The sequence below is a fragment of the Nymphaea colorata genome, chromosome 3 (assembly GCF_008831285.2).
Source record: "Nymphaea colorata isolate Beijing-Zhang1983 chromosome 3, ASM883128v2, whole genome shotgun sequence".
Taxonomy (NCBI): Eukaryota; Viridiplantae; Streptophyta; class Magnoliopsida; order Nymphaeales; family Nymphaeaceae; genus Nymphaea; species Nymphaea colorata.
This window is the reverse complement of record NC_045140.1, coordinates 25,856,222-25,879,175: the sequence shown is the minus strand read 5'-3', so window position 1 is coordinate 25,879,175 and position 22,954 is coordinate 25,856,222. Positions and strand designations below refer to the sequence as shown.

Sequence of the window (22,954 nt, the reverse complement as noted above, 5' to 3'; positions counted from 1 at the left end):
CCGTAACTTTTGATTACTTAAAACTAGTTTTATATTTATTCTTATGGTGCAGTTGAAAAGATGAATACAGGATAATTCCGCGTAAAATTATGAATACAACCGTAGGCTACAAATTTTGGCAACATCGTTCCTTTTTTATTTTACTATAGGAAACTACATCCTAGGGGAGGGACTTGGCATTGGCAATAAGAAATCTTTAAGGGGCGTTTGATATATATACCAGAATCTATCTAAGTGCTCAATTTTTAGGAAATTATTTTTATTAAACAAACGAGATGTTTTGCTTCGGAAATTAGGAAACTGAAACGGAATTATCTGAGAACAAAACGGATGCAAATTGTAATCCGACAGCTCCGACCCGCGGTGGATGCGGCTCGGGTCATCACCAAATCCAAAACTAAGTCTGGAACTCAACATGGATCCGACCAATTAGTTGGAAATGTCAGATATTATGTGTTTCAGCTCCGGTTGAATTTCATAAATATACATATTTGTCTGCGACCACCAAACATGAATACGAAATCAAAGCAATAACTGGATATAACAACTAAATTTGACTAAACGGATATTACCTAATCCAATTCAAACTTTAATGTATAAAGATATAAAACCACATGTGGGGTTTTAAATGCAATCAGATTTATGTATTCTTGGAGAGCAGATAAACGGAATTTAAAAAACTTAATGCAAATTTTGAATACATTTACTAATTTTCCCTCAATTACATTTTCAACCTGGTTACATGTGCTATATTGGTGCACGATTTTTTGTGCCTTTGATTAACATATTTTTAGTTTTACACTGACTTTTTATAGAAATAAAATTAAAAAAAAAAGACTATACAGTACCCAAACGAAGTTTTCTCAAAATAGTCCTCAACATTATCATTATTTCAAGCATCAGTTTGATATTTTCGAATTTTCCACATTCCCGTCCATTTTCCTTCGGCACGGACACTCTGTGTACCCCTAGATCTTCATCTTTCATTGATGGTAAAAGGTTATTCCTTTTCCCAAGTTAAAAAAGCCAAGAAAACTCATCCTCTTAACTTTGAGCTCTTTGGGGACATCATCGCGGCTGCCATTGTGATGATTGACTGATTAAATTATTCTTTTCCCCATTCGTGTGCACCTAACCCCTGTTTGATTCAAATTAAATGGAGAAACTTTCCTACAAAAAATTTAAAGTCTTTTATTCATTGCCTATTGTTGCAGTTACATAATCAATGATTTACAACTGGCCACTAAATAAATGTGCCCCCCTTCGCGCATTTATGCGGGGGTAATCCAATTAACTTTCCTTATATATATATATATATCCCAAAGTAGGGAGAGCACAAGGATTTTAGTTTCTATATATATATATATATATATATATATTTGGTAGTTGTGTCTTAGTGAAGGACATTGATCAATTCTTCATATTTATATTTTAAAAGACCCACCTACAGAAAAATCCTTATGCTTGTCCCAATCCTTGTGCGTGCGTGCATACACACACTTGTTTTTTTCTTTTCTTTCTTGTTCTCCAATGTTGTCTTATTATTTGATATATATATATATATATATATGTATGTATCATCCCTAATAAGATGTTCAGTATGCTATTTAGCATTTGTGCCATCAATTTGGTAGTATAATTGGTAGTGCTGGTGTTTCCTTCATTGACCTTCTCTTTGAGCCTGACTAGCTGGTCTCTGCTGAATTTGAAAATTGCCCCAGACAGTTGGGTATTTTGGGGTTTCTGTTTCAATGGATTGTAACAATGTTAAAAAATCTAAAATGTAAATTATTTTATAAAAAAAATTTTGAAAATACCACAACCCTCCTTCTTTTTACCTTCGGTGCATCCTTATGTGTGTGCGACAACTCGATCTCTCTATACATATGATCTTGCTACATATAAATTTGGTGTCTTACAGTAGAAAGATATATGAATTAAGTTTTAAAGAATAGAATTTGAATCTACATGCAACTAGATTAACCTTGCATAATGAAGAATATCATAGAATAACAATGTTTTCCTAAACTTTGAAACTGTTTTAAAAAAGATCATTCCTTGAAAAGTCCATCGGTATATTTTGATTATGATATTTACCACGCCTTTAAAATTTTCTTTATCTATGGCAATAAGGTCTTTCAGGTGAGCAGGAAGTTAACAACCCACGGCCTGAAAAATATTCGAAGGTCTCTCCCATTTCCCCTACTTCTAGGGTCTTCGAATCGGGACTTGGCTGGATGGATATCTATCAATCAAAGTACCATAATTCCTCTTTTTATGGTTCAGAAGTCATGCCCACAACAATCAAACATGCTACATGCTTTTTACATGTCCAGCTGTCTGACCAGCTTCATTATGCACCTTGAGGCATCTTAGTAAGGTTCTTATGGTTATGGTTAATTATCAGTACGTTTAGTATGTATATTTCCACTGCTTTTGAGGTCTTTGGTTGAATCGGGACTTGGGTGGATACCTATCAATTAGAGTATCACAATTTTTTTATGGTCTAGAAAATTAGTAACCATAGGAATCGAACATGATACATGTCTTTTACATGCCCGCCTGCCTGACCAGCTATATTACACCCCTTGAGGCATGCCAATAAGATCCTTGCAGTTAATTATCAGTACGTTTAGTATGTATATTTCCATTACTTCTGGGATCTTCGGTTGCATCGGGCCATTACTTACAAAACACATGTGCGCAAGCTCACCTAGATTATTAACCGACACTACTAAATTCCAAACAAATATTTGAAGTATATACCTTTAAGCCACATCCAGTTGTAAACAATTCAAGTAGCACAATGATTTAGGCAATTAATGCCCAAGTAAGTGATAAGTGTGCCCATTCAGTGGTGCTCACATGAATGATAAAGTTTGTATCTTCAAGATATAAATGAATAAAAAAGAACAGAAAACCACATGCACGAAAACAAAAGACATGCAAACATACAGAGCGACAAATAGAAAAAGGAACACAAAGGCAGAGGAAGGCAAGAAATATTGTTTCGAAATTGAGGGTTGATCATTTTGGAAAAGGTTCAACAAGAAATGAGTAAGTAAGCACAACTCAAGAGGGCAAGCGTGAAGCGGAAGTCTCCCTAGGCGAGCAGATGATCGACCTTAACATTAGCACTAAATCAAGAGCGAATAAGAATGACGGTTACTGAAGCACAAGTGCAGAACCGCAGATTTAAGGACGGTTAGGTTTGGACAATCTCCCATTTCTGGTTAGATCTAACCACATAAATTGCTGGGCATAAACCGACAATGGCATGATGACATGTAGGTGAGAAAAAAAGTGTTTTTTGTGGGTTCATGTAGGGAATTGCCCTCATGTTGCCCACACCAGCTTTTGCCCATCGCCATCAATAGAGTGGTGCTTCTAGTTATTTCCGTGCACTCTTGACAACTCACAGAATTTGTTAGTGCTGTGTTATTGTGATTCTTTTTGTAACAATAATAAGTATAATGAAATGAAATGAGTGATTGCGCCTTTGGTTTTGCGTCGGTTTCTTTCCTCTGTTTCTGCCCTGCTTGTTTTGTTCATGGCAGGTCACCTTTTTCAAGTGCGGGGGAGCGTCTCTTGGTCTAGGTATCCATCATACAGTTACCGACGGATTGGCATGGAAGTGAATTCCCTCCTGTTCATTGATCGGACCATCTGAAGGGCAAGGGATCCTCCAATGTCTGCCTTCCCCCACATAGAGTATCAGCTTCTCTCCAAATGAAAAACAAGATTCCTGCAGAGATACCACCTGGAAAGCCCCAAACCACCCCTCCATCTGTTGCAATTTTCAAACTGACCAGCGACCAATTAACCAAGTTAAAGAAGAAGGTCAATGAAGGAGAGAATTCCATCAGCTACAGTTCCTGTGAGATGCTGTCCGGGCACATATGGAGATGCGTTTGCATAGCCAGAAATCAAGCTGTGCATGGCCATGGATGGCTGCTCGCAGCTCCGGCCACCGCTACCGGCTGGTTATTTCCGCAATGTGAACTTTACCATGACAGCTGTCGTTTGTGAACTTATGTATTTAAAACCATGAATTTAAGATCCTTCTTGTTGCCTTCATCCGTAGTGGGGATGAGGGTCTGACCATAAATCCGTAAATGAATTAAGAAACGTGAATTCGAACCAATTATTGTTGTAACCTATGCATCTTTCAAACTAGAAACCTGAAATCTATTGAACTGATATCCTGATATTTAAAGTCTCGATTCACCTAGGATCTAAAAGTGAAGCACAATCTTTCAAAATGAAAAAAAAGAAGTATAATGGAATTTTCCTTTTCGTGCCTAGCTATTGTTTGACCTCTCTCTCTTATATGAAAGAAGTCGTTCACCTCGTGGTTGCTGGTGTCCAGTAACAAGGCCCATCTCTCTCTCTCTCTCTCTCTTTTCCTTGTTTCTTTTTCCTTCTTTTTGTGTGTCAACGAGAGGAAAAGGAGACCCTTCTATCAAAATCTTCAGTTGCGAGGAATCGTCTTTTTTATCATCCATAGATCTTCAGTTTCCAATTTTCATAAGTAGCGGTGCACAGATCTTAAGCGAGCTGGGGCTCGAGTCTGGCTCGGGGTAGACATGCTTGAGCTCGGCTCGGCTTCCTTAATCCAATCTCAAACATGGCCTCAGATGGGCTTAAGTTGAGTTTTGAACACTACTTGAGCTTGGGTCGTTTATAAGTTTGAGCGAATTTCAAATAAAATTTTTTTTTTATCATATATAAAAAACTAACAACGGCGAGAACATAAATTTTACTTGTCGTGAAGAAGAAAAAAAAAGGCACCACTCAACCAACACTAGGAGGCGGTTTGCAAGAGCAACCAGATTACTTTTGTCACAAGAGAGGAGCTTTTGTACACTGAGTGACTCTTTCACATGTGATATAGCATTCAATCCACAAGAAAATATTCCAAAGGCAAGATGAAATCAAGGCTATTTATTTGTTTGTGGCATCTACCACTTCAAACAGGAAGAAGAGGAAAAACAAACAAGTTAAGGCAAAGCAAATAGGACATAAACAAGAAGAAAGTAGCTGGGGATACATCGTTTTCACGTGGAGGCAAGATCCACACAAGGAAGAGTACCAATCCAAAGACGTGATCATAAGATCCAGGAAAGCAAGGAGCAAGATTCATATATCGTAAATCAACTTTTCGAGAGATCTCATCGTGTCAGTTTGCAAGGTGATCACTACCGAAAGGCTGCCATCATCGGAAGGGCTAGGCAAAACCAACCCCATTCCATCGACTGTTAGGAACACGGTTCCCATATAGATGGGTTTTCCCCACCCAAAATCAGCATCGTGGACCGGCAGCCTGGCCCAACTATTAATGCTCAAATCCGACCTTCTTTGGAGGGCAGCCCTATCAAACAATTCACCCAGGTCGGGCTGCTGCTCGAGGTAGTCGAGTGCCGACCGCAAGTAATCGTCATCCATCCTAAGCAACGCATCGTGGACCTTGCTGGCAGCATAATGCATAGGTTGCGATTTGAGATCGCCGGAGACCAGTGGCACAACCATAGTGTAGACCACATTCCCGAAGTAATGGTTTGGGATCTCCGGCCGGAGTCTTTTCCGGCCATCTACGGAAACCTTTAACTTGGTGAGCTGCAGATCATCAAGGCCTCTGGCCAGGCAAACACACCTCCAGATGTGCACAGCCAGGCTGTTAAATGTAGTATACCTGGTAGTGCTATTGTCACCTTCCTTGACCTTCTCCTTGAGCCTGACCAGTTGATCTCTGCTGAATTTGAAAATTGCCCCAGAGATTGGGGTATTTAGGAGTTTTTGCTCCAACGGAACCTCTGCAAGTACCCTCCGTTCTGGTGCCTTGTACTCTGGGTGCTCAAAGGCGGGCCTTGGTGGGTTCCTTGCCCTTAAGATGGTCCGCTCTACGATTGGGGGGCAAATTACCTCCATGCCCCGAGCCACATCAGACCAAGAGTTCATGAAATGTATGAACCCACATGCATCCACCACCAAATGATGCATACCAACCCCGAGACAGACTCCTCCGCATTTGAAGAATGTGACCTACCATTTTAATGATCAGGTGAACCTTAGAGCAAACACACTAGATTTCAACATCATGTGAAAAAGAGGATTTGAGATATATATATATATATATAACATCAAGTCATCGTATCTAAAATTCCTAGTTATCTCAAATCACATTTGATCTTACATATGAGAATAACAAACACCCATAAAACATCCGATCTTGCTGCACATAAATTCGGTATCTTACATTAAAAAGATCCCAATTCAGTTTTCAAAAAGTTGAATCCGCTGGTAGCACATTACATACAACTGGATTAGGTAGAATTGGGTAAAAGCAGGTTCTTATATGAAAATGTGAACTAGATCTGGATCCCAAAAGTGAAACATCGAACAAATGGCCTCTTGAAATCATAACCAACATAAATTTAATATACAGAAATGTAAAGGGTCTGGTTTTATCATTGACCTAAGTGTCTAGTGTATATATATATCGTCCCTTCGGTTCTAATATTGGTTACATGTCCTTGGCCTAATTATGAGATGTCAATTACTAATTGTTACCTGAAGCATGAGGAGAGGGTAGGAGGAGATGTCTTGATTTTGGTAGTCAACTTTAGGGATCAGCTGCCTGAGCTCCATGGAGGGAGCGAAGTCTCCAAAATCATCTATCTCACCCTCTGCATCTGCCTCCACAAAGAGAACGCCATCTCCGTTGCAGTTGATCTCTAATGGACCATCCTCGCGGCGACGTAGTCTTCCAGCGAAAGGATAGAAGGGAATGAGGGCTCTTCCCAAAGATTCTTTCATCACTTTAGTGTCGAAGAAATTGCTGCTACCGTTTGGTCTGTAAAAGTAGACGCACGGGACATGAGCACTGACCATTGCACGGTCCAACTTTGAGAGCCATAGCCCTTGTCGAGGCATCTCACTAGATGGAGGGACGAAGGTCGAATCTCTCACGACAATTTTCATTTTTCCTGCAAAACAAAGAATATCATAGAATAACAATGTTTTCCTAAGCTTTGAAACTGTTTTAAAAAAAAGATCCTTCCACGAAAAGTCCTTCGGTATATTTTGATTATGATATTTACCACCCCTTTACAATTTTCCTTATCTATGGCAATTTTCCTTGTGGTTAATTAGCAGTAGGTTTAGTGTGTATAAGAGTCCTTCATGAAATTGTTTAAGGACAGAATTGAGCAACAAGCAAAAAATTGACATGCTTTTGAAGATAATAATAATAGTAGCAGAAGCACTGTTATTCTATATTCAAATGAACAAACAAAGTTGACTTTTCAATGTAACCAAGTCTTCTCCATGTAAAAATGATCAGTTTGCCCTTTCATTAAGGATGGCTGCACCACGGCACCGAACAAGAATCAATAAAATGGGATGATGATGTGCAGGAAAATAACAAACTTTTTCACTGTTTAATTGAGAATTTCTTGATATAAACTGCACATGAGACCGCAGACAAACTACTTATTGATTGCATTGATTTTTTTCTACAAAAATTATGGCTATGTCTTACAATGTTTTTAAACTCTATTCCCTCCAATCATAAATTTTACCTTTTATCAATAAAAAAAAGTAAATGATATTAAGTGTGGATTTTAGGTCTGATTTAGATCCTTAGTTTGATAAACAATGGATTAGACTATGTTCCTTTTGCCACATAAATAATAATATGCTACATTAGATCTACATCAGATCCATGAATTTAAAATATGGAGTATCTGTAACTCCTAGACATAAGTATCCCCAGACACACACAATGATTTAGGCAATTAATGCCCATATATGTGATGAGTGTGCCATTCAGTGGTGCTCAATTAATGCCCATATAAGTGATGAGTGTGCCCATTCAGTGGTGCTCACATGAATGATAAATTCTGTATCTTCTAAATCTAGATCAGATATTCCACTTAGAACTGCTTCTTGAGCTCTGGATTCAAGATATAAATGAATAAAAAAGAACAGAAAAGCACATGCACGAAAACAAAAGACAGGCAAACATACAGAGCGAGAAATAGAAAAGGGAACACAAAGGCAGAGAAAGGCAAGAAACATTGTTTTGAAATTGAGAGTTGGGCATTTTGGAAAAGGTCTCACGGGAATTGAGTGAAGCGGAAGTCTCCCTAGGCGAGCAGAAGATCGATCAAGAGAGACCTTAACACTAGCACTATATCAAGAGCGAATAAGAATGACAGTTATTGAAGCACAAGTACTGAACCGCAGATTTAAGGACGGTTAGGTTTGGACAATCTCCCATTTCTGTTTGATGAGAAATGGCACGATGACATGTAGGTGAGAAAAGTTACCCGGTGGTGTCATGTAAAAAAAAGTGCCTTTTGTGGGTTCGTGTAGGCAATTGCCCCCATGTTGCCCACACCTGCCTTTGCCTCTGCCTGCCATCACAACTTTCAAGGTTTGTATGTCCATCTTCCGCAGTCTTTCAAATGATGGGGGCCTTTCAATAGCCACTAACTTGTAATATGATGCTATGGCATCCCTGGACAAGATGATTTATGATATATGAATCTCGCTCCCAAGTTTCTTGTGCAAAATTGTGGATCAACACAAGATAGAGAGGACAATCACAAAATAGTTTACTTGTGCAATGATGGAGCCAGGTTTTCTTAGCCTAGGGGCACTTGTGTTCGTCATTCAAGATTGGTGAGGGCAAACACCACGAAAAATGCTGTCTGATTGCAAACACCACGAAAAACGCCGATCCAAAATCAACCGAATCGATCATAGTCTTCTCTTTTATGATTATGATTTTCGATACTTCGTTCTACTGGCAAGCCAGGTGTTTTTTTCTGAGGAAAACTAATTAAAAGAATTTTAGATTTCAAGGGGCACCAACATATGCAAATTACAAGTTTGCTCCCACCTTGAAGCTTGAGCTTTCCATTGCTGCAGTTGACTAGTAAGACATTTCCTCCTACCCTTCAAGTGACAAGTAACATCTTCTCACATGTCTAACTCCACCATGGTTTGGCCAAAAGTATAGAAGTTAGCTTGGTTTATCATGTCCTTTCGATTCCAATACCTCAATTGGATCATGCCATGGACCCAGATCCAGTTAGATCTGTTGATGGGAAGGGCCATGGATGTACCACATAGGATCCAAGGAGTTTGATGTGGCCCAAATTCTAGAATTCTAGAATTAAAATTATCATTTTTCATGAAATGAGAATTGCATTATCAAACAAAGAATTTTTTATTCTAGAATTGTTGACTCATTCTTGAATCAAAATTTTGTAACTATGATTATATTTCGTTGATGAAATTATAATTTCAAAATTTTTGAAGTTTTTGATCTTTTTTAGGTCACATATCATCATGGTTTCAATTCATCAATTCTATAGTTTTAATTTTTATTTTATCAAACACATCATTTTTAATCCTAGAATCAAAATTCTATACTATCAAACAAAAAAGAAAACTGGAACTGAAATTTTCAGTTATTGAGTTCCGCATATTTGAATGCAGATTATGACTATTTTTCAGGAAATCCAAATTCGGTTTCACAAGCATGTCATCCTAGACTTTAATATAATGAGGTAAGATCTTTATGGAATTCCGCTTGGATATTGGACTAAAAGTCATACTCTGTTTTTGTAACTGCATGTGAAATCTAAATGCCATTAATTAGCGATCCAATTTGGATTTGTTTACCAAATCCGGAAAAAAGTGAAATCTAAATCAGATCAGCACTCGGTTATATTCAATCCATTTGCAACCAAGTAAAGGATATGATGATGAGCATTCGGTTATATTAATGCTCTTATCATTTACTTAATGCTTCGCATGTCAGCCGCATAGCAAAAAATTTCTTGTACATGAGAAAATTTATTTTAAACTGATAATATAAAATAAATATTTTTGAGGCAGAGTGGGCTTCCCACACCTGCCTTTGCCTTTGGTACACCGAAACTGGTTAATAATGGCAAAAAATACGTATAATTGATACAAGAAGATTTTTTTTTTTTTGTTGGGACAATAAAAGAAACCACAAAAAAAAGCTGTAGGGATTTAATAAATGTAAAAATTTGTCAATCTTTATATGTATATCATTATGACCAATATATTCTTTAAGTAGCAAAAAAATATTTTTGATTTTTTTGTTTCGTTCATAGCTTTATCTCATTATCTCATCAATATTTTATTTTCTTATAAACATTATCTCATATTTATGTTTACCGTTATCTCATATATCCATCTGTTATCTTATTATCTAATAAATCTTTAATTATATGATAAACATTATATCATACTTATTTGTTATATCATACTATTTGTTACTCATGCATATATAATGTTTCTGCATAAAAATAAATGTGTATATTGACAATAAAGTTCACATCCACCGACATACATACATGGGAGCGGCTTATGTTTTTTATGTTATGGGCATTTTGCCCTAATCGAGCCAAGAACAATGAACCTTCATCAACAATACCAGCGCCTCTTTTTGAGAGCAGTGGTGGCTGCCATTTACTACGGGTACCTCTCTCTCACTCGTCTTCTTCGTACAAAAGCTTATTGTTATCACCCCAAATTTTTCAAAAAAATAATGTATACGGATCCTAGATCCAAAACAAATTTGCAACTATTCAATCTAAAACGAATTTTTAAACCATAATTTAGATCCAAATCAGGCATTTCAAATGCAAAATCTAAAATCAAGTTCAAAATGACAAAGTCTGGTGCTATGAGCGTGGCTCACATGCATATTCCATCTTTTCATTTTTTGCTTCGTCGGTGGCTAATTGAACCGAATCTAGATTCAAAACGAGCCTGGAGTAGTTCGAAATGGAGTCGGCCACCCATTTTTAACAAAAACTTTTCGTTTACACATTTTAAATTAAAAAAAATGTGTTTTATGCTTTCTATATAAACAACATTTTTTACTTCATTTTATTAGATTTTATTTAATTTTTTTTTTAAAAAGGAGCTTGTGAGCATCTAGCGATGCGCAATCGCACGATCGCGTGCCATGCGACCGCATGACGCACTGTTGCACGCATGTTGGCATGCGTTGTCAAGGTCCATTTTTCTTCAAAAATCAATCGTTAAAGGTGATTTTGAGCATTTTAAGTAGGCATTAACCCTGCCTACACCTCAAAGATGAATTTTTAGGCCTAATGGGTAATCATGTCCATTTCAATCCTTTTTTTTCATGTTAATTCAAAATTATTTAAAATTCAAAAAAATTTAAATTTTGAGTTTTGGCTCCAAAACTCCCTATAAAAACCCTCATTTTCCTTTCCTCTATTTCCTTCTTCTATTTTCTATCTCATTCTTTTTATTCATCTCCAACTTGGAGGAAGTCATCAAACTACAACTCTTGGCAATGATACAACCATGGAGGAACTTCTTGTGCTTCCTCACTTGAGATTCCAAATTTTCTTTAGCTCTCTCTCTTTCCATTTTTCTCTTCTCCTCCAAACTTTGGGAGCAAGCTTCATCGAGCTACCATTCTTCAAAAGAGCACAAAAAGATCTCTTGGTGGTTCATCACCTTTGAGTTTCATTTTGGGCGACTCCAAAATTATTCAAAAGGCATGGCTCATTTCCAACATCATTCATATTTGAGGTGCGTAATCTTCCTCTCATTTTCATCTATTTCTTCTTTTCCTCTTGCCACCTTCCTATGGCCGTGCAAGAAAGTTCAAATGATTTTTTATTCGGAATCAAGAGCTACTCTTGAGTGCACCGAAAGTATGAGCAAAACGGAATAAATTCAATTTCTTCATTTATCTTCAAAAATATACTTGTTATATTGTCTTCATTAATCAATCATGCTTGAAATGATGTTCATGCATGATGTTCTAATTTTTCCTTAATTAATGAGCAAAATGCACGGTGAGAATGAGTGCTTGGGTTGTGATTTTTCTTCATTCTTGTGTTGATTTTTGAGGTTGAAATTTGTTCAACCCGAGAAAGCCCTTCACGAATTTGTACATATTAAAGTGCATATTCATGTCATCGCTTAGTTATTTTCTTAATCACCCGATTACGAACCCCAATGAGTGCTTCGTCATTCCTCATTTCATGTATGTTTTATTTTCTTCCATAACCAATCAGGGGTGAAGGGAATGGGGGCCGCCTATGCCATCGCCCCACCCCAGCAAATGATTTTTTTTTTACATTGAAAAAAATAATATTTTTTAATTGTGTAATGTTTTTTTTGTATTAGAATTCAGTTTGGCCCTACCCGGATCCAGAGGTCGAACTGTCGGCCCACCCCTGAAGAAAATCATGGCTCCATCCATGTACCCAATGATGGGAGAAATTAATTTTCTTGTAATAGTTGTGGTTTCTATTCACACACAAAATTATTTAGAAACACATTTTTCAAAAGATTTTCAAAACCAAATACCCTCCCTAATGCTGCCTTGGACGGTGTTAGAGATTTAACTTAGGTTCTTGCATGAACCCAAGTTCCCTTTCAGCCTATATCAAAAATTGAAGTCAGTTATTTTTAATTCATTTATTGAATATAATTATCATGAATACATATACGTATACACATGTTATATATGTATACTTGCACATGATTATTTCTTTTTGTCATTCTCTTTTTATGATTTAACATATCTTTTTTTAAACTCTCATATACATATATAAATATATACACGTGTATCTCATTTTTAAAACTCTCTATTTTTTTAAAATTCTCTTCTCTTCTCTATTTGATTTAAACCTCATTTTCAGAATATATATATATATATATATATATATATATATATATATATATATATATATATATATATATATATATATATATATATATATATATATTTCCTTTTAAATCTTTGATTTTATGATGATCAAGATCTCTTTCTCTTTGTCTATATCTCTCTTAAGATCATGTCTTTCATCTTTTCCATTCTTTTAATATTTTCTCATATCATTTAAGATTTTAATTTTTTATTTACCAAAAATCAAGTAATTACTCAATATTGGATTCATGTTTGATGGTCTACAACCTCAATCCATTTTAAAAAAAATTTCCTTTATCAAAACAAAAATCTTAGATGTATGTTGTGATATAAAAGTTTCTAGATAAATGTTATGGTAGAAATAAACTATTTTCCTTCCCAATCATATAGTATCAATGCATTCACACTTACTCAATAGCACTTATAAGCACAATCACATTTGTAAAAGAACTTAAACAAGATGAGATGAACCTTTAAGTGGGCAATAACCGAATTAGAGCAAACCTCAAATCTAATTAAAGTCTTAAAAAAACAATAAAGTGACTTCAAATAATTTTTCAAGTTTTCCAAATCATATTTATAAAGATTTCTCAATTTTAGTTTTTCCCAAAATGTTTCATATTTTCAAACAATCAAACTTTTAACATTTTTCTTAAACACTACACCGCATATGGAATGAAAATATGTTTAAGCTCAAATGAAATGCATTAATAATAAACAAAGCCCTTGGATTGATTACTTCCGGTAAAGACGTCGGGAACGGTTGATCCTCGTACCGACGGATCAAAGCCAAAAATTTTAAAGATGCGAACACTTATCCTCCGATCTATACATTGAAGGTAAACAGTGCTTCTCCGTCCCTCTCTATTTCATGCATTTAAGTTCTTATGCACCAGTCTCTATTGATGGTACTCCAAAAGATGAGCGCAGTTTTTGTCCGATTTACGGCTCCAAACTTCTTGCATAAATAGAAAGCACTCAAAGGTTTGGTTTCTAGTTCTTGAAAGTGGACTAAGTATATATATCATGGCCTCATTAAGGTTCTTGACAAGGATTTGGAGCCATGAAACGTTGATGAGGAAAGAGACCACGAGCACTAAAATAGCTATAGATCTTTCCATATTTATGCTACTGGATCTTTACATTATGGCAGAAAAATGAAAAACACGCTGAAAGACTCAACCACGGTCCTCCATGCGAGGGAGACTCCGAAGCATGGCCCGTGGATCACAAATCTAGATCATCTGACGGTGAGGATTCATGCTCCAGCGTCTACTTTTACAAAGCAAATGGCAGTGCCGACTTATTCGATACCAAAGTGATGAAAGAATCGCTGGGCAGAGCTCTCGTTCTGTTGTACTTCTACCCATCGCCGGAAGCTCCGCCTAAAACAGACGGTCTATTGGAGATCGACTGCAGTCGACATGGTATTCTGTTTGTTGAGGCAGAGGCGGAGGGTGGTAGGAGATTTTGCTCCCACCACCGAGCTCAGGCAGCTGATTCCCAGGGTTGATTTCAAAGATGATATATCTTCCTGACCTCTTTTGTTCATTCAGGTAAATTACCGTCCAAATTAATTTTTCCTTAAGCAGTCAATATGCATGCATTAAATGCTAGGCCTTTGATTAATTGAAAAGTTGGTAGGCCACAAACGTCACCAGAGGCGTGTTGATGACCTAGAAATCATTTAGACTAGTCTTTTGGAAAGAGCCTGCAAGTTGCCAAAGATAAAAGAATTCTAAAAAAAAGACCTAACTCATCATTATGGATCCTTTGAAAAAGGAGAGAGAGAGAGAGAGAGAGAGAGAGAGATTTTTCATTTTTGATATTTTTATTTTAAAAAATAAGTATTTTTCACGTTCTACTTGGCTGACCTGTTTTTAGCATTTTAAACGTATTTTTTTTAATAACACGTGCTCTCTATGTAAGAATTCTTTTAATTAATCTTTTTCATTTGGCAGGTCACTTTGGTGGATTGGGTCTTGGTGTTGCATGCACCATACCACGGCTGACGGGTTTTTTCTTCAGCACTGACATCCTTTGAACTCTTAGATTTTAAATAATTAACATGGTGTAACTACATGGGTATTGGTGTGAGCAATTAATTTTTTTTTTTAAATGTGCATCTTTAAACATTTATTTTATACATATATATATATAAAAGTGTACCGCTCCGCCACTAGGTGAAACTGTGGCGCACTTGCATATTTAGTTTGTTTCTAAAAACCCCATTTGTATGATTTCTTTTATCAGAAAATAATTAAACATTGTTGGGCAACGCATATGTCTTTAAATGATAAAGGAGAAGATCAGGGAAACGGACGACAGCGCCACCAAGTCCAATTGCTTTGAGATTCTTGCCGCGCATGTGTGACGAAGCGTTTCCATGGCCAGAGACTGGACGACGACCAAGAAACCAAATTATATACATTCATTAACGAGCGGACGCGACTTCTGCCGGAGATCCCGCAGCATTGCTTCGGAAGCGCAAAGTTTGTTGCAGCGCCAGTTCTGGTCTCTAGCGACTATTGCATTACGCAGCCGGCGAGAGCCAAGATGCGGTTGCGAGGACGGACGACGAATAACTACCTATAGTTGCAACTTAACTTCAATGGGCCGGTGCGTATGGGCCGGAAATATGGCAGCCGGAACTTGAAGATTCTCGAGTACACTTATCTCCATCTTTGCAGATTGGAAGTTCAGCGACGATGTTGTGTAGGTTCTGCCCCCCTTCTTTAAACCCCATTTTTCATTGGCAATGACATGTATGACGTACCGTGTGCAATTTCTAACAAATTTATTGCTTCATTGTTGTGTTTAACTTCATAGCTTATATGAGCTTACTTGTCTAAATGATCAAATTTCGCATCATTTTATCAGTACGTCATTTGTGCATTGTGCTATACTTTCGTTTTTTGAATGACTAAAAAACAGTGGTACTTTCTTTACATTGTTCATGATTTATAGAGTTGTTATTTTTTATTTTTTAATATTGTTTTAAATTATTTTAGAAAGTTCAAAATTTTCATGAAAATGCTTTCTTTTCATTGTTCATTATTTTTGTACTTGTTATTTGGCTGTTATTTTTCATTTTTATATATTATTTTAATGATATTATAATCTTCGAAATTTTGGTACATTGCCTTATTGCAGTTGATCTCCGGGCGGGGCTAAGGGAGTACAAAAGAAAGTGCACAATGACAAGTAATCAAATAACAAGAGTCAAACCTGAAATGGAAAAGAGGAGATGTAAACATGTTCATCCCAAAGACGTCACCCGGAGCGCTGGATTATTATAAGATTAAGGATGATCTACTCGAAGAGTTATATCTCATAGATCAATTTCTTCAGTGCCCTCAAAGCGTCGGATTGCAAGGCAATGGCTACTGAAAATGCACATCCATTCCCCGTGCTTGATCGGACCAAGAATTCACAAAATGCAGCGCAGCCAACCCGCCCACCATAGTATGATGAATGCTAACACCAAGGGAGACTTCTCCACACTTGAAAATGGTAGCCTACAAAATAAGGTCCAACAAAGGAACATACAGTTAGGCTTTCAGACGATCTCTGCAATCAACCATGAATCTCCACAGTGAGATGATCTCGAAGGCACATATTACTCGGCCACCAAAATCTACTTGGTTTTTGTTACAATGTCCTGGCTAGTCCAATACATGGATGAAAAAAGAACTGTTCATCTTCTTTTTGTGATTTTCCTTGAAGGCCGTACTAGGGCCTGCCGTTTTTAGTACATTTTCTTCTAAAACCGGACAAATTTCCAGGTAAACGCCTGCCTGAATCCCTGATTGTAAATGTTAAGGCCTATCATTACGAGTTCTGGTTATTTAACTTTTTAAATGTGCAGATTAGATGGGTAATTGACAACGGAAAAACATATTTGGAAAATCCGCCAAATAATCCTTTAATGATCATGGGATGATATGACTAGAGATTCATGCTGTAGCATAATTTCAAACCTAATGGCAGGTTACTTTTGATTACATCTCCTAAACGTCCATCTTGGTAGAAATCAATGATCAGTTCTTTGGGGAGTTAATGTATGGAATCTAAACCAGATTGTGGGTGAAATCAACCGGTCCAACAAATCAGCCCGATGGGGCCACCATGCTCAGCAGTCCGATCTTGAAAGATTAGATGGCCCACGTTAAATTCAGGTCGTGTTACTGCTCTTTAAGTTTTAGACTGATCACAATTGGGCGTCGGCTGGGGCCTCTATCGGGTACCCGGTACCTGGTGGCGGCCCAGCACCGGGTGCCGGGCTGGGCCCAGGCCCGATGGTGCGGCGCAAGTTGGCCCGCCTTGGCCGTGGATCTTAGCATTGTGCCTAGAAAGTATGAATTTTTGGACAAATTTTTTAGAATTGCCTTACATTTAATGGGTCTGGGTTTTTTTGTCTTTGACTTGATGGTCCTGTTTCAACAATTTATATATACATACTCTGACTCTGATGGCAACTGAATTGAACAGTTATTTTTGTATTAGTTTTTAGTTTTTTGCTTGAATTATAGGCTCCGAAGGATGGATCGAGGGGGGGAGCACACGGAAGTAATTGTGGCTTAGGTTCGAGTTGAATATTTATTTTTTCCCTGATTGTTACCATTATTATGGCTGGTTCTCACAGGCACGAAAAAGTGAGCGAGCATAGGGTGAAAAATTGGGTAATAAATACTGTTCAGTTCTTTTTATGACTTATTTCTCTTTTCGTGTTTAATTTTACTTATAATTTTAAGAAACAAATTTTCAAGTAAAGATCTCGTCTTCGAACTAAGCTTTCGTTATAGAAAACTAAATACATTTTCTCAATATTGTGTTCTCAAATTACACTTTTATGCTTTTCCACCGTTATCAAATCCATATGCCATTTGAAAAGGAAAAATACATAGATTTGCATCCGTTTTGTCAGCATATGCAACTAAAATGTTACAGTTGTATGAACTTCGTTTCCAACTCAGGCTGAACTAATGACTCCTCACTCCTTGTTCCTTTTGAGGTAAGGGTTTGATTTTGGTGTTTTGGATGCCACCCCATGGATTCCATGCTTTAACTTGCAGTGTCTCATTTTTCACACTATAAGAAGTTCCAACTTCAGAATACAAAATGAAAAGTAACTGCTACTAACTCTCTCGCATCAACCATTGCACCAACTTAGAAACCTGACCCCATCCAGAATGGCGAGCCTGCTCAGGATTTGGATCTCATTTAAGGAAGGAACTAACTGGGCGTTTATTGTAGAAAATATTGCAAAAGGTGGTGGCTTGTGTGTAGAAGATTATGGATCCATTAATGCGAACCCTGATTGTAGGCGCTGCCTGCCACGGCGTGCAGACTGGTCGTGCATTACGAAGATCAGAGGCCATTTATTACTTTATCAAAATATTAGGAAGGCCATATACATATTCATTTTCCAAGGTCTGTTGCGAACATCAGATAGAATTGATCGACTCGCGCCACATTGGAAAAATGGAAAAAGGTTCAGTTAACAAGACTTACTAGCAGTTTGTGCATGTGCCGACCAACACTTTGGTTTACCAGAGAGAAAGAGAACTAAGGGTGCGTTTGATGCACCGGGAAGAAATTAACGTGGTAAATTTTCCTGACAAATTTTTTTAGAAAAAAAAAACAGGATGAAATTTAACCCTCTTCCGATTTGATGTCATGTTTGATTCACTAAAATAATTTAACCTGTTAATTTTAACCGTGTTTGATGCACAATGACAAGTAATCAAATAACAAGATTCAAACCAGAAACGGAAAAGAGATGTAAGCATGTTTATTCAAAAGACGTCACCAGGAGCACTGGAGTATTATATGATCAGGGATGATCCACTCGAAGAGTTATCTCACCTGCCCCCTGCATCAGTTGGAACGATCTCTACTCCTCAACCGACCACATCCTCTTCAGCTCCGTAAAAGAAATGACTTGAGATTAACATTACCCGCAATAGACCGCGAACGCCATGATCACCTTCTTCACGTCAAGATCTCACAAGGAGCTTTATGCATTAACGTCAGTGACTGTAGGAAAGCAATTAAAGCTATGAGGTCAGGCTACATATATATGCGTGTGTGTGTGTTTTTTTTTTCTCCAGTAGAATGTCATGCCTAGCGCACCATTCACCTACTCTACAAACTGCCCTGTTCACTGGAGTGTATATATATATATATATATATATATACGCGCATGACAAACATCTCTCTCTCTCTGGTTTCATTACCCGGCTCAGATTAGAGATCAGAAGGCTAGATCTAATTAAAGTGAAGTCCACCTACATTCATAGTGCATTTGTGAACTTATGTATTCAAAACCATGAATTTAAGATCCTACTTTTTGCCTTAATCCGTAGTGGGGATGAGGGTCTGACTATAAGTCCGTGAATTAATTAAGAAACGTGAATTCCAACCAATTATTGTTGTAACCTAGGCATCTTTCAAACAAGAAACCTGAAATCCATTAGTAGTGGGGGATGAGGATCCTCTCTCTCTCTCTCTCTCTCTCTCTTTCTCTCTCTCTCTCTCTCTTGTTTCTTTTTCCTTCTTTTTGTGTGTCAACAAGAAGAAAAGGAGACCCTTCTATCAAAATTTTCAGTTGCGAGGAACCGTCGTTTTTATCATCCATCGATTTTCAGTTTCCAATTTTCACAAGGCAAGCGGCCTAGAAGAACGCGTCCTCCTAGTCTTTGGTTCCTTGGCGATATCTTGGTTTGAATTGTACTCGTTCTAATCTGCCATAATCCAACTCTTAATATATACATGTTCTTCCTTTGGAACTTGGTAACTGTAAATAGCAGAGAGAGAGAGAGAGAGAAAGAGATGACAAGTGATGACCACCTTGCCTTGGAAAATAACGACTGTTTATTACCTTCAATGAATGATCATAATCTCAGCGACTCCTGCGGGCTTGGTGGGTTCCTTGCCCGGCAAATTACCTCCATGCCACGAGCCACATCAGATCAAGAGTTCATAAAATGTATGAACCCACATTCATCCACCACCAAATGATGCGTACCAACCCCGAGACAGACTCCTCCGCATTTGAAGAATGTGACCTGCCTTTTTAATGATCAAACGAACCATAGAGAAAACACACTAGATTTCAACATCATGTGAAAAAGAGGATTTGAGATCATATATATATATATATATATATATATGATCCAATGTGATTTGAGGGGGGTCTGAAATCAAATCATTGGATCTAAAATTCTTAGTAATCTCAAATCACATTGGATCTCAGATCTGAGATAGACAAACACCCATAACACATCCGATCTTGCTACATATAAATTTGCTATCTTACATTAAAAAGATCCGAATTCAGTTTTCAAAAAATTGAATTTGAATCCGCTGATAGTACATTGCATACAACCGGATTAGGTCGAATTCGGTAAAAGCAGGTTCTTATATGAAAATATCAACTAGATCTGGATTCCAAACGTGAAACATCGAACAAATGGCCTTTTGAAATCATAACCAACATAAATTTAATATACATAAATGTAAAGGGTCAAGTTTTATAATGGACCTAAGTGTCTAGCTTTTATTTATATATATAACTGGCCCTTCGGTTCTAATATTGTTTACATGTCCTTGGCCTAATTAAGTGAAACAGTGAGATGTCAATTACTAATTGTTACCTCAAGCATCAAGAGAGGGTGGGATGTCTTGATTTTGGTAGTCAACATTAGGTATCAGCTGCCTGAGCTCCATGGAGGGAGCGAAGTCTCCAAAATCTAAATCAGATATTGCATTTAGAACTGGTTCTTATGGTCTGGATTCAAGATATAAATGAACAAAAAAGAACAGAAAAGCACATGCACGAAAACAAAAGAGATGCGAACATAAAGAGCGAGAAATAGAAAAAGGAACACAAAGGCAGAGAAAGGCAAGAAATATTGTTTTGAAATTGAGAGTTGAGCATTTTGGAAAAGGTCCAACAAGAATTGAATGAGTAACGAAGCACAACTCACGAGGGCAAGAGTGAAGCGGAGGTCTCCATAGGCGAAGAAGATCGACCAAGAGAGACTTTAACTAAGGGTGGGTATCGGGTCGGGCCGAGCTGGCCGGCGTCCCCATTTAAATTAAAAAATTATTTTTTTAATTATAAAATAATATTTTTTAACTATAAAGTAATATTTTTTAATATAAAATATATTTATTAAGAATAAAAATTATTATTAAAACAAAAAAAATTAAAAATATATATATATATTTTTTAACTTACCGGGCCTAAATGGACTGGGCCGGGCCGACCCGGGCCTGGCTGTCGGGCCCGGGATTTTCTCGGCCCAAACCCGGCCCATACCGGGCCAGACCGGGTCTGCCCGGCGGTGGCTCGACCCGACGCCCAGCCTTACTTAACACTGGCACTAAATAGAGAGCTAACAAGAATGAATGATAGTTGTTACTGAACCCCAGATTTAAGGACGAAACAAGAATGAATGATAGTTGTTACTGAACCCCAGATTTAAGGACGATTAGGTCGCCTAACAATGGCTTATGCATGGGCAAAGACCGACAATGGCATGATGACATGTCATTGGCCTCATCACCAAACATAATTATGTAATAAAGACTGTCATGCTGGGAGGTCACAGCATCCCTACCATAGTTAATTACTCATAATTTACAATTTTATGGAACTTTGGTGAAGCTATAAATTTTTAGCTAGAAGGCACTAATAATAAATTTTAAATTTTTAAGAGAAATTGACATGCAGGTGAAAAAAAAATTCTGAGCGGTGTCAATATAAAAATAAGCTTTTTTGTGGGTTCATGTAGGCAAGTTGCCCGCACCTGCCTTTGCCACTGCCTGCTCTCGCTCTCAAATTTCTTGTGCAAAATTGTGGATCAACACATGATGGAGAAGACAATCACAAAAAAATATGTGCAATGGAGAAGCGAGATTTCTTTTTAACGTAGGGGCACTTGTGTTGGTTATACAAGATTGGTGTGGGCGCCATATAGAATTTTTTGAGTCATAACAAACAATGTGATTTTAAGATATCGTGAGAAGCTTTTTGATGGGCTGGTGTAGACAGTGGTCCAAACCAGTCAACAAGGAGCTCGGCTACTGCTTATTTGATTCGATTAAAAGAAATCCTACACCAATGATCTCTCTCTCTAAAATTTTTCTTGAGAGGAGAGACGTTAGCTTTTATTATGTAATCTTAAAGTTGAGTAACATTGATAATTAGCATGGCTCTTGCTAATTTTACAATAGTCATTCTCAACTTCTCTAATTCTTTAATACCTTTTCTAATCATCAAGCGTTGAAGTAAACTATATTTTGTGATTTTGTGATTTTTTCATATTTTAAAATGCATGCTGCAAAAGTTTTTTTTTCCCCAAAAATATCGAAGCATGAAGCATCATAAATTAATAATGTCAAGATTTTATGCCGAAACGAGACTTTTAAAAAAAAAAAACCATTTTTTGCTTAGAAACATTGATTTTTCCCTTTTAATGACAACAAAGGAAAAACGTAAGCAAAATTTTCTTCCTCTTGAGTTTTAAAGACAATCTAACGAGATATATATGAAGCAAATCTTTTCCTGCGACCGGTTATCTAGATATTACTTGAAACTACATCCAAGGAGAGAGGCTTGGCCTTGCAATACAAGGAGCGTTTGATGTATATACCAGAATCAAAGTCCTCAATTTTTAAGAAATTACTTTATTAAACAAACGAGATGTTTCTTAAGGAAAGACACGACTCTACCAGCAATCACCAAGTATTGTTTGGTGGAGATATCTGCCACCATACAGCTCTGATATCATAGAAGAAAGAATGAAAGAGCAGAGGAAAGACAGATTTAAGTGGTTCACGAGAGATCATTTCATTTTCTATATCATCATCCTACATCATACATAGAGGCTTTTCTTTTTATCATGGTTCCATTTGAACCGTTGTAAATAGATTTTCTATTTTGTTTTCAGCCGTTTCTCTTGGTATTGGATGGAGACGTTGAGTCCTCTTTCCATCTTCAATTCTTTTACCGTTGCCATCATTGTTCTTTCCATCTTCAATTCTCCCTTCTTTGGTAGAGTGGTGTCTTTCCTTAAGAATGTTTTGCTTTCGAAATTAGGAAACTGAAATCTAGAATTTTGATTCCATTTCAATTGGAGGAAAAATTTTCATTCGTGTATCAAAATTCCAAATCAAAATCGAGCCAATGCCAAGCCTCCTTGA

At 37.2% G+C, this 22,954-nt stretch overlaps 1 protein-coding gene and 1 pseudogene across 1 annotated transcript; one reads left to right on the top strand and one right to left on the bottom strand.

Annotated features, from left to right (window-relative positions):
* LOC116250420 (shikimate O-hydroxycinnamoyltransferase-like) overlaps positions 1-22,954 on the top strand; it is a 41,937-nt pseudogene that overhangs the window by 15,103 nt on the left and 3,880 nt on the right.
* On the bottom strand, positions 4,930-8,218 carry LOC116250608 (shikimate O-hydroxycinnamoyltransferase-like). The gene is made up of 3 exons (XM_031624361.2): positions 8,122-8,218; positions 6,571-6,986; positions 4,930-6,042 (listed from the first exon to the last, which is right to left on the bottom strand). Exons 2-3 carry the CDS (start codon positions 6,979-6,981, stop codon positions 5,140-5,142), a joined length of 1,314 nt encoding a protein of 437 aa, XP_031480221.1. The 5' UTR covers positions 6,982-6,986; positions 8,122-8,218; the 3' UTR covers positions 4,930-5,139.

Excerpts from the sequence above, each read along its gene's own strand:
- LOC116250608 (XM_031624361.2), bottom strand. The coding sequence starts at position 6,981 with ATGAAAATTGTCGTGAGAGATTCGACCTTCGTCCCTCCATCTAGTGAG. Across the intron at positions 6,043-6,570 it reads ACCCTCTCCTCATGCTTCAG|GTCACATTCTTCAAATGCGG; the intron begins GTAACAATTAGT and ends TTAAAATGGTAG.